This window comes from Phoca vitulina, unplaced genomic scaffold, assembly GCF_004348235.1.
Source record: "Phoca vitulina isolate PV1807 unplaced genomic scaffold, GSC_HSeal_1.0 scaffold10, whole genome shotgun sequence".
In the NCBI taxonomy this organism is placed as follows: Eukaryota; Metazoa; Chordata; class Mammalia; order Carnivora; family Phocidae; genus Phoca; species Phoca vitulina.
This window is the reverse complement of record NW_022589713.1, coordinates 44,278,598-44,290,655: the sequence shown is the minus strand read 5'-3', so window position 1 is coordinate 44,290,655 and position 12,058 is coordinate 44,278,598. Positions and strand designations below refer to the sequence as shown.

General features: G+C 40.2%; 1 protein-coding gene across 4 annotated transcripts in view; it reads left to right on the top strand.

Annotated features, from left to right (window-relative positions):
* Positions 1–12,058, top strand: part of MYRIP (myosin VIIA and Rab interacting protein) — a 399,641-nt gene that overhangs the window by 168,873 nt on the left and 218,710 nt on the right. For all 4 annotated transcript variants that reach the window (XM_032408946.1, XM_032408947.1, XM_032408948.1 and 1 more), the window contains exon 3: positions 8,208–8,429. In XM_032408946.1, the coding sequence (XP_032264837.1) occupies positions 8,208–8,429 (222 nt within the window). The remainder of the gene's footprint in view (positions 1–8,207; positions 8,430–12,058) is intronic.

Below are 12,058 nucleotides of genomic sequence, written 5' to 3'. Positions count from 1 at the left end.
TAGTAGGTACTCAGTAAGTGTGAATTGAGTGAATAATTGGCAATCTAAACAATACTGTCTATATTGACAGACTATATTAAATAAATATAGACAGACTATATTAAATAAATAAAGTCTATGATCATGAAGTGGTGCTACATAAGTATGGATCAGAATTACTGTCTCTTTGATAGCAAACAAGTGACATGTGCCATCACTTCTCCCTGCTACACCCATGGCAGACACTGCTAACTTATCATGGCTCTCCAGCTCCATTGAGCCTGTGTACGTCCTCTCAACACATGGTGCTTCACCCACTACCAGTCAATCAGAGTTGGCATGGCAGTGGACCAAGAAACCATGAAATGTCGGTAGGCTTTTCAGATGTCCATTGCAGTCATTAGTCATTTGGAACATACAACTCAAAACCACAGTGAGGGGCACCTTGTGGCTCAGTTGGTTGGGCATCTGCCTTCAGCTCAGGTCATGATCCTGGAGTCCCAGGATCGAGTCCTGCATCCAGCTCCCTGCTCAGAGGGGAGTCTGCTTCTCCCTCTGCCCTTCACCCGGCTCATGCTCTCTCTCTTAAATAAATAAAGTCTTAAAAACTACAATGAGGTACTACTTCACACCCACTAGTACCCACTGCTCAAGCAACAAGTAAGTACTGGTCATTCTTGTCCAGATACAAGCACAGAAACCTTCTTGACATATAAACAAGTGTGATTCAATGTTATGGGTACTCAGATCTCTGGATTTCTTGCTAATCCAAATGAATAACTAGTATTTGCTTATTGTTGCTTTGCTCATTTAAAATCTTTAAACAACTCTAGAAAGTAGGAATTATTATTGCCACTCAGAAAACAGAGGCTCAGAAAGATGGGGGCTATTTGGTAAGTGACTGAGCTCAGCTTTGCCACCTAGCCTCTAAACCCCTCTGTCCATTTGGGGCCTTCCCAGGACGTTTTGAAGCAGGTACCTGGTCTTGCATATTCTTAGTTGATTCTGCAACCAGCCACTGTAAGTTGTCCTATACAATTCCATTCAGTGTCTTTCTCCATGAGGTGCTATAGGGCATAGAATCTGATAAATAAGAGATGGTTCAGAAGAAGGCCATGCTATTCCTCCACTGAACCTCTGGTTCCAAACACTCCATTTGCTTGGAACAAATTCTGGAGGGATTGATACAGTTTTATTATTAGATACTCAGTTTTAAATGCCATTGGAGTTTGTAGCCCTGTGTGTCAGGAAACAAAACTCATAAAGCTCAAGTGATCCTGTGGATTGACTTCACAGAGCTCTTATGATCCCCAAAGACTTTCCTTCCTGGATGTTTTATCCCATTTAATTTAGTGGCTCTGAAATATCAGTAGAAGCTGGTCAATTGCTGAGGCTGTTCTTATGTTGTTTACAGATGTCAGAGCTGTCAATGACTTAGCTCATCTCTTGCTGTAAATCTGAGAGACTGGAGAACAACATCTTCATGCCTTAGGGGAAAAAAACCTCTGTCCTGTTTCCCTGTAAATATTTTGTTCAGCCAAGTATAAACTATCAGCTGGCCTGATGTAACCTCCCCTTCTAATTCTGGATTCAGCCTCCCCTTGCTCCCCAGTGCTCAAGCAACAAGTAAGTATCGGGCAGTGCTATGCAAAGCAGTTAGCCCTGCCCATATATTGCCAGATATTTAAGCCAGTTCAGGACACCTTGAAAGTTAATTCTGCAAACACACCTGAATTGTCATGGAAAGATGTTTTACGTTGTTAAGTGAAAAATGAAGTTATAAAACCATACAAAGGTTTCCAGTTCTAGTAGCAGGCTAGGATGAGCTAGTGCAATCCTTCTTTGTACTGAAAACACTAATAAAATATAAGATTTAATGTTTGTAAATCATGTATCTGGTAAGGGACTTGTGTCCAGAATACATAAATAACTCTTACAACACAACAATAACAAAGATAAGTAATCTAACTTTAAAATGGGCAAAAGGTTTGAATAAACTTTTCTCCAAAGAAGATATACCAGTGGCCAATAAATACGTGAAAAAGTGCTCAACGTTATTCATCAATAGGGAAATGCAATCAAAACCACAATGAGATACCACCTCGTATTCCCTAGGATGGCTATAATTAAAAAGACAGACACTAACAAGTGTTGGTGAGGATGTGGAGAAATTGGAACCCTCATGTTTTGCTGTTGGTGATGTAAAATGGTGCCATCTTTTGGAAGACAGTCTGGCAGTTCCTTAAAAGCTTAAACATAGCATTACCATATGACCCAGTAATTCAACTCCTGGAATTGAAAACCATTCACACAAAAACTTGCTCATGAGTGTTCATAGCAGCATTATTCATAATAGCCAAAAGGTAGAAACAGCGCAGATGTCCATCAGTTGGTGAATGGATAAATAAAATATGGTATATCCATAAATGGAATATTATCTGGCAGTTAAAAGGAATGAAGTGTTGATACATGCTACAATATAGATGAACCCTGAACATATGTAAAGAAAGAAGCCAGACACAAAAGACAACGTATTAGGTATGATTTCATGTATATGAAATGTCCAGGATAGGCAAATCCATGGAAACAGAAAGTACATGAGTGGTTGGGTTGGCAGGGCTGGGGGGCCAACACTGGGGAGTGACTGCTTGATTGGTATGGGGCTTCTTTTGAGGATGATGAAAATGTTCTGGAATTAGATAGTGCTGGTGGCTAGACAACTTTGTGAATGTACTGAAAACCACAGAATTGTACGATTTAAAAGGGTAAATGTTATGGCATGTGACTTTTTTTAAGTCAGGGGGAAAAGTAAGAAGGGGACACTCCCAGGGGGTGGAAGTAAAGAGGGAAGTAAATCCTAGTGGTCAGCCTGGTCAGATGGAGAAGGAAGAGGCTCTGATGGCTAGTGGCTGCAGTGTTAATTTCTGCATGGGGGCAGGAGATGTGGTTTGAGCCTTTGGAGGACAAGCAGTTGAAAATGAGACACCTGCATAATGTTCGGTATTGGAGGGTTTCGCTCTCAGTGAAAGGGGACACCCGAAAATTTCTGCCCACTGGCTTAGGGAAGCTAGAAAGTAGATGATCTTTGCCTAGAGCCCTGGGTGGAAGAAAAGAAGTCTCCTATAAGAAATCAAAGCTCAAAGTCCCATTCCTGCCGTGCACGTGGGATTGGAAATCCAAATCTTACCACTCATGTGGTACAGGATTTTCCAAGCTAAGAAACAAATATGAAACTGGTCTGTAATTGATAACCCCTCTGTGGTGCCTTGTGAAAACAAATGCATAGCTGCTCTGCTGCAGCACTTGCACAGAACAAATGCACTTACAGGAGAAACAAGCTTGGCTGAAGAGGACCTCATTTAAAATGATGAACCATAAAAGCAAAGAATCCACCTTGAGCAAGACTTCATAGACATACCCAGTAGAAGAATTAGCACCCCTTCTAAGAATTTAAGATAATGTAAGAATCAGGAAGAGGGTATAAAGGAAGTATATTTAAGATATATAATATATATAATATATATATATAAATATAAGATAGACTTTAAGACAAAAAAGCATTATTATGGATAGAGAGTGTTGTATGTGATCACAAAAGGAATATTTCAATAAGAACATAACATTTATGAACTTCGATGCACCTTACATTATAGTCTTAAAAGCATAAAGTAAAAATTAACTAGAATTGAAGAGAAATTATAGATCCACAATTATAATGGGAGAATTTAATGTTTTGTTCACAATAGAGAATAAATATTCTTTTCAAACACACATGAGACTTTACAAAAATTGAGCATGTTGTAGGCTATCATGCAAGTCTCAACAAGTACCAGATAATTCATTTCTTCCAGACCCTCTTCTGTGATCAAAATGTAAAATCAAAATCTATAAAAAAGTCCTACATTTGGAAATCTCAAGTCTGAGAATTATCAAATATGTAAAACAGAATAACAATAAAAAAATGTTCTTTTTTTATTATTATGTTCAGTTAGCCAGCATATAGTACATAATTAGTTTTTGATGTAATATTCAATGATTCAGTAGTTGCATATAACACACAATAAAAATGTTTTGATTGAAAACCAATGGGGTGTAGTGAAAGGGATATGTGGAGAGTTTTATAGCCTTAAATGCATATGTTAGAAAAGAATAAACATTAAAAGTAAATGGGCTTTACTTTTTTAAATTTATTTTTTAAAAGTTACTAAAAACTATAGAAAACCCTAGAGATTCTGCAAAAAAAAAAAAAGAAAACTACTAGAACTGATAAATGAATTCAGTAAAGTTGCAGGATACAAAATTATATACAGAAATCTGTTGCATTTCTATATAATAATAATGAAGTAGCAGAATGAGAAATTAAGAAATAGTCCCATTTACAATGGCACCAAAAAAATAAAATATCTAGGAATAAACCTGACCAAGGAGGTGAAAGTCCTGCACTCTGAAAACTATAAGATGAAAGAAACTGAAAATGACACAAATGCAAAAATATTCCATGCTCATGGATTGGAAGAAATAATATTGTTAAAATGTGCATACTACCCAAAGAAATCTACAGGTCAAAATATCAATGACATTTTTCACAGAACTGGAACAAATAATGCTAAAATTTGTATGGAACCATAAAAGACCCCAAGTAACCAAAGCAATCTTGCAAAGCTAGAGGTATCACAATCAGAGATTCCAGGATACGCTACAAAACTGTTGTCATCAAAACAGTATGGTACTGGCACAAAACAGACACCTAGATCAATGGAACAGATAGAAATCCCAGAAATAAACCCATGCTTATATGGTCAATTAATCTACAACAAAGAGGCAAGAATATGCAACGGGGAAGAGACAATCTCTTCAATAAATGGTGCTGGGAAAACTGGACAGCTACAAGCAAAAGAATGAAACTGGACAACCACACACAAAAATAAACTCAAAATGGATTAAAAACATAAATATGAGACCTGAAACTATAAAATACTGAGAAGAGAGCATAGGTAGTAATTTCTTTGACATTGGCCTTAGAAACATTTTTCTAGATATGTCTCCTCAGGCAAGGGAACCAAAATCAAAATTAAACTATTGGAACTACACCAAAATAAAAACCTTCTACACAGCAAAGGAAATCATCAATAAAACAAAAAGGCAACCTACTGAGTGGGAAAAGATACTTGCAAATGATATATCTGATAAGGGGTTAATATCCAAAATACATTAAAAAACTTACAACACAAGACCCCCAAAAAACAAATAATCTGATTAAAATGGGCAGAAACCTGAATAGACATTTCTCTAAAGAAGGCATATAGATGGCCAACAGATCCATGAAAAGAGGCTCAACATCACTATTCAGGAGAATGCAAATCAAAACCACAATGAGATATCAATCACCTCACACTTGTCAGAATGGCTAGAATCAAAAAGACAAGAAATAACAAGTGCTGGTGAGGATGTAGAGAAGAAGGAACCCTTATGAGCATTTTTGGTGGGAATGCAAACTGGAGCAGCCACAGTGGAAAAAAGTATAAAAGTTTCTTCAAAAACATAACATAATAAAAGAAAACTTAAAAATGGAAATACCATATGATCCAATAATTCCACTAGTGGATATTTGCCCAAAGAAAACAAAAACACTAATTCAAAAAGCTATATGCACCCCTATGTTTGTTGCAGCATTATTTACGACAGCCAAGATATGGAAGCAGCCCAAGTGTTCACTGATAGAGGAATGGATAAAGAAGAAGTGGTGTATTCATACAATGGAGTCTTACCCAGCCATAAAAAAGAATGAGATCTTGCCATCCGTAACAACATAGATGGAACTAGAAGGTGTAATGGTGAGTGAAATAAGTCAGAGAAAAACAAATACCATATGATTTCACTTATATGTAGCATTTAAGAAACAAAGAAAAAAGAGATAAACAAAAAACAGACTCTTAACTATAGAGAACACACTGATGGTTACCAGAGGGCAGGTGGGTGGGGGGATGGGTGAAATAGATGATGGGGATTAAGGGTGCATTTACCATGATGAGCACTGAAAAATGTATAGAATTGTTGAATCACTGTGTTGTACACCTGAAACATAATACTGTGGTTTTTTTATTATTATGTTATGTTAATCACCATACATTACATCATTAGTTTTTGATGTAGTGTTCCATGATTCATTGTTTGCGCATAACACCCAGTGCTCCATGCAGAACGTGCCCTCTTTAATACCCATCACCAGGCTAACCCATCCCCCCACCCCCCTCCCCTCTAGAACCCTCAGTTTGTTTTAATTACACTTCAAGAAAAGAAAAGAAAAAAGAATAGAGCAAACTCAAAACCAGTAGAAGGAAAAAGTAATAAAGGTAAGACTGAACGTTATTGGAATGGAAAATAAATAAGCAATGTAGACAATCAACCAAATTCTAGTCCTTCATTTAAATTAACAAAATAAATAAAGCTCAGAACTTACTGATCAAAGGGCAAAAAACTTAGGGTCATATAGGCAATATTTGGAAAGAAAAGGGGACATGATATAAATATAGCAGAGGTCTTAGAGTCATGAGAGAAATCTGTAAACCACTTTATGCCAACATACTTGAAAATCTAAACAAAAAATAGATAATTTCCTAGGCTTCAAAGTCAGAACAGTATATATAATAACATTTTAAAATAAGAGAGGAAGGGAAGAAGAGGAAACAGAAAAAGAGAGAGGAGGTAGGGGGAGAAAGGGGGAAACAGAGAGAGAATGGTACATAAAGATAACTCCGAGTAGTGGAATACAGGTACTTCTGATATTTTTCCTTTCTGCTTACCTGTGTCCTGGTTAATTTACTCCCATGCCTAATGTGTCAGGCAAGAGCAACTCCTATCTATGCAACCGTTGTTCACCATTTAGGCCATGGATTTTGAGAATCTGCCTCTGGTCAGGTGGGCCATGGAGGCCCCTGGAAAGAAAGAGGGGTCCCAAGGGAGCCTGGATGTGCAGAGATGGGACAGCATCATGGCCTGTGGCAGGGCCCGGGGAGGGAGCCGAGAGGCAGAGATGGCTGAGGACTTGAACCCCATCTTCCCATTGTCTTCTCTACCGTGTGTCTCTTATAAGGACACTTGTCATTGGAATCAGGGCCCGTCAGGTTAATCCAGGATGATCACACCTCAAGATCCTTAACTTATGACATCCCTAAACACCCTTTCTCCCAAATAAAGAAGCATTTCAGGCTGTGGTGCTGAGGGCATGGACACACATTTTGGGGGCCACCATTCATCCCACTGCAGGGACTGACTGACAAATTTAATTACAGAAAAATGAAGCACTTCTAAATAATGAATGACACCACCAGCCAAGTTGAAAAGACAAGTGCAAAATGGGAGAAAGTATTTGCCGTATACATCATAGATTGGTCTGGGATGAATTGCATAGTCACAAACTGGGCATGGAAAAAAATAAATTATTTTGCTGTTACTGTTTGTGAGTGTCCATTTTTGTAGCAGGAAAACCATCTCAAACTTGCCAGGTCAGAGTACCTTGGTTACTTCCAGTCAGTTTTTCCCTAGGAAACTCAGCCTCTTTGGGGTATCCTTGTCTCTCAGGGTCCTCATTCCTTCTCCCTGAGTGGAGAGAGAAGCACATGCAGTGTGGTGTTGTGCATTAATATAGCTGGCTGTGTGCCCAGTATGACCATGAGCTCTTTGGAAGAAAGGATTGTCTTTGATCCAGTTCTGAATCACTAGTGCTTGGGATTTGCCCATCACCCAGAGAATCTTTATTGCCTTACATTGATTTGAAAGCTTTTAAAATCCCTGGGTGCTTTCGTTTCGGGGCATGTTAAATAGGACCAGGGCCGCATTTATCCTATTCCCTGCAGGGCTGTTGCGGGGATTAATGTTTGAGCATAGATGATCTCCTGCTCCTTTAAAAAGGCATTAATTAAGTTAAAGGTTTTATTTTTCAAGGATGTGCTTAGTTTTTATAATAGTTTGTATCTCAGTCTATTGTCTGAAATATAATAAGGCTCATGTGCTTTCTCATAGAGAACAAGACATGCAGAAATGCACAAAAATTAATCCACCATTAGGGTTCCTCTCTGGATGTCATGTCCAGCAATTCGTGTTTCGGAGTTCATCATTTTGTGGGGAGATCCTCCATGGTGGCTTGGCCTGTGGGAGGCCCCGGGTGGGTGCTTTATGGAGAGAGCATCCTGACCGGATGTGCGATTTCTCTTCTCCCGGTTGCCCAGTGAGATGAAGCAGAAGCTGGCGGAGGAAGGCAGCAAGTGCAGCATCCTCTCGAAGCACCAGAAGTTCGTGGAGCACTGCTGCATGCGCTGCTGCTCACCCTTCACCTTCCTGGTCAACACCAAGCGCAGGTGTGCTGACTGCAAGTTCAATGTCTGCAAGAGCTGCTGCTCCTACCAGAAGCGGGAGAAGGTGTGGATCTGCTGTGTCTGCCAGCAAGCCAGGTGAGTGGCCAGGTGGACTTAAGGTGTCCGCTAGTGGCATGGTCTTCCTTTAGCCAGGTAGGAGCAGCAGAGGTTGACTGGTCAGCACAGAGGACTGACCACAGTAAAGAGATTGCCAAGGTGTACAGAACACCATGTGACCTTTACAAAGAGAACGAAGGAGGGCTGTGCTTCTTGTCTGGTCTCATCCTTTCATTCATTCAGGCATGTGCTGGATTCTTGGGAATTATGCTGGGTGCGGGAACATGATGGTGGATCAGGAAGATTGCTTATGGGGATGATGAATGCATGAGTGTTGATCATGGTATATACCGTGTATATGGTATATATCATGATACAGGCCTGACTAGTTCACCCGTTAGCTGTGGGAATGCAGAGCAAGGAGCCACTAGCTCTAGGGTTTGGAAAAAGCTTCACAGAGAACAAGAAATAAAGGCAGGATGGTAAAAGATGAAAAAGAATTACTAACGTGAAAGGGGGTGGGGATGGTGGTCTCCACGTGAAGGAAATGGCTAGCGTGGAGTCTCACGGAGATGTGTGTTTTTATTCTCCCTCAGTGACTGCCAGAGTATTTCTCTGATACACTGAGTATTTGGAAACTGATAAGTTTGATAAGCCAGTGTCTGGTGCTTGTTGCTTGGAATTCTTAAATCATTGCTGATCCTAGCATCTGCAAAACACATTCATATTCATTGCATCCTGCCATAATGCCTCTCACTGTGAGCAAGACAGAGATTGGCTGTTCCCAAGAACACACACAGGAGCTCCTGCCTCCCTCAACTTCTCCTTCTTTACTCCTGCCTTGTTTGTTCATTTATATCCTTTAACTTATCAAGCCCCAGCATTTTCCCATAAAGCTAGTTAATGGAGATGGCTGCTCAGCTCCCTTGGGATCCCCAGGGGCTCAGTCTCTGAGCTATAAAGAGAAACCAGTGGAAGCAAACGTGGTTTGTTGAGCACCCTTTGTCCAGGATGGGGTGCTGGCCAGGTTCTGCATATGACTTTCAGAGCAAAGAACCTATCCGAGTCCCCATATACCAGCTTGGTAGGAGGAGGAGAAGCCCTGTGGCACCAAAGGAAAGGAGGAGACTTTAATTATAGGTGAGCCTGTGCTTGGGAGTGGATGATGCAACCAGGTTCATCCTGTGTCGTGTCTTCCCTTTCTCATTAAAGTTGGGTTAAGGTCAAGTGCTTAACAAGAGAGTTGGAAGAGATTATGTGCAATAGACATTACAGAAGTTGGAGACCCAGGCTTTTGAGCTGGATTCTAATCATCGATCTGTATACCTCCGACCACCCATTATGTGTTTTGCTCCAGCCACACTCAACCTCACACATGCGGACATGAGGAAAGCAGACCGTCAGGTTCTTCCTGGGTTGGAGAGGCTTTCAGAGGGTTGGGACAGATGCAAGGTTAATGGAGTATAAGATATTTAAAATGTAGAAATTAAAATGATAGATTAATGTAGATAACAAAGGAAAGAAAGACAAAAAGGAGCTGTAGATGATGGAAAGAAAATGGAGAGGTCAGTCAGCTAGAAGTACCTGGTAAAATTGAAGAACTATCACTTAGCAGAGAAAGTTTTGTGTAGGGGAAAACATGTTTGAAGTAGTGGTTTCCGAGGTGGATCCATTGGGTGGTGAACATGGGCATAGGTGGCTGAGGTCTAGCTGAGGAAGGCATGGGACCAAAAGGCAAGTGCACGTGGATTCCGAAGTGACAGTTTTGATGGCAGAAGTTTGGAGGGGGAGACTAATCCAGGTGACACAGTTTTCTTGAGTGAGGAGGAGAAACAAGCAGGCCAAGAGGTAACAGAAATAAGGAGTAGAAGAGCATGGTGTGGCTGAATGTCACAATTGTGCACCCAGCAAGCTGGGTGGGTCTTACACAGCGTTTGACTCAAACATCTGCTATGGCACCCATGTTAGTGACCAAACTAATCCGTGGTGAATGCCTCAGGAACAGGGACCCTCCCTGTCTTCTTCAACTCCATTTGCAGCACGAGAGCCTGGCAGGTGGAAGACACACAGATCTTTGTTATGTTGAGTAACAGAACAGGACAATGTTCCAAAGCAGCCAAATGCATGGTACAAATGAGGCTTCAGGAATTTTAAAGAGAAAAGGATCCAGAGAGTGTAGGGTATCCTAACGAGGTTTTCTGGAAGACAAGGGGACCCCAGATGGAACTCCAGTTGGGAAGAGGAATCACAGAGCATTCTTGGACAAGGTATGTCAAGAGCAGAAAAGATCCCCCAAGATGTGTGGAGGGCCTGGAACAGTATATTTTAAATTTCTATTTCACATTTCTAGCCACCTAATGAGGAGGCAGGAGGCTTTGGTAATCCCATTGAACTAAATCTTGCATCATTTCCATGTCAGCATTTCATGACAACTCCCTGAGTGTTGGAAGGGCATCAGAAAATAAAAAATCATCCATAGAAGGATACCTTGAAAGATATCTGAAAAACTCATGTACATTTGCTCTATCGGTTTTTTAAAGAAAGGGGGGGATTACTGAGAAGTCATCCACATTCAGTGTGTCTAGCACAGAGAGAACGCACTCATGCTTATTTAATGAAAGTTGGCAGAAGGACAGTCCTGAAGAGAAGTTGGGAATTTTGCTGTTTCATCTTGTATGATGTCATGTGGGGACATTTCTGGGAGTCTTGGGATTGTAATAATATTGATGGAAAAGTGGAGCTTATTCCCTATTTTATTCAAGTTCATCATAGGAACATATCTAGGGAAAAAATCCATGATACATGTGGCAGGTTTTTGCTTCTAGAAATTTCTCTAAGGCCCAATTTGATAGAGAAGTATGTCTGGACCAGAGCACCTCAGATGTATGACCTGTGGGCTGACAGTCTTGTATATTTTGGAGGATGCCTCAGAAGAGTTTGTTTTACTTACGTAGTCAAGCTGTATAACTCCTTAGAACTACACAACAGACACAGCCAGATTCATCATGTGAAGCGTTTAAGGACTACTTTGACTTGGATCATGTATGAAAAATTTCTGATTGATAACAGCTTGTAAAGCCTGTCAAGTTTCTTTAATCAGAAAAAAAATGGTTTACAACAGATTGTTTAGACTTTAAATACACATTTTTACCTGGCAAAAGCCGGTGTCATGCTGGAATATGGCTTTGTGGGCACTATGCCACCATCCACATTGTTCATCAGTTTCTCTGCTCCTGGTGCAATCTGAGATTCACCTCTGGGTTTAGAGGTGATTAATTTTATTGTGGATATTCATCCAGTAGATTCATATTCAAACAGTTGGGTTTAAAACCACTGTATATGTCAGAATCTATGAAGAACACATTGTGTGTGTGTGAGCTTGTGAAATCTCAGTGAAATGCTTTATAGCAGCTCTATGAAGTTGCAGAGGTGACCACTTTTGTGAGGCCACATTCAGACCCATATTTCACTGCCCACTGGCCACGATGTACTTTTCCTTTCCTATATAAATTAGTTCCATTTGTACTGTACTGATTTAGTTTCAAGCTGTTTGTCCAGTGGCAACCATATGCCTATGGAGCCAGGAATAATTATAATAATAAGAATTCTTGTCCACAAAAAATTAAGGAGTTAGGAGTTGAGTGAGGGTAGACATTCATGCAAAAATA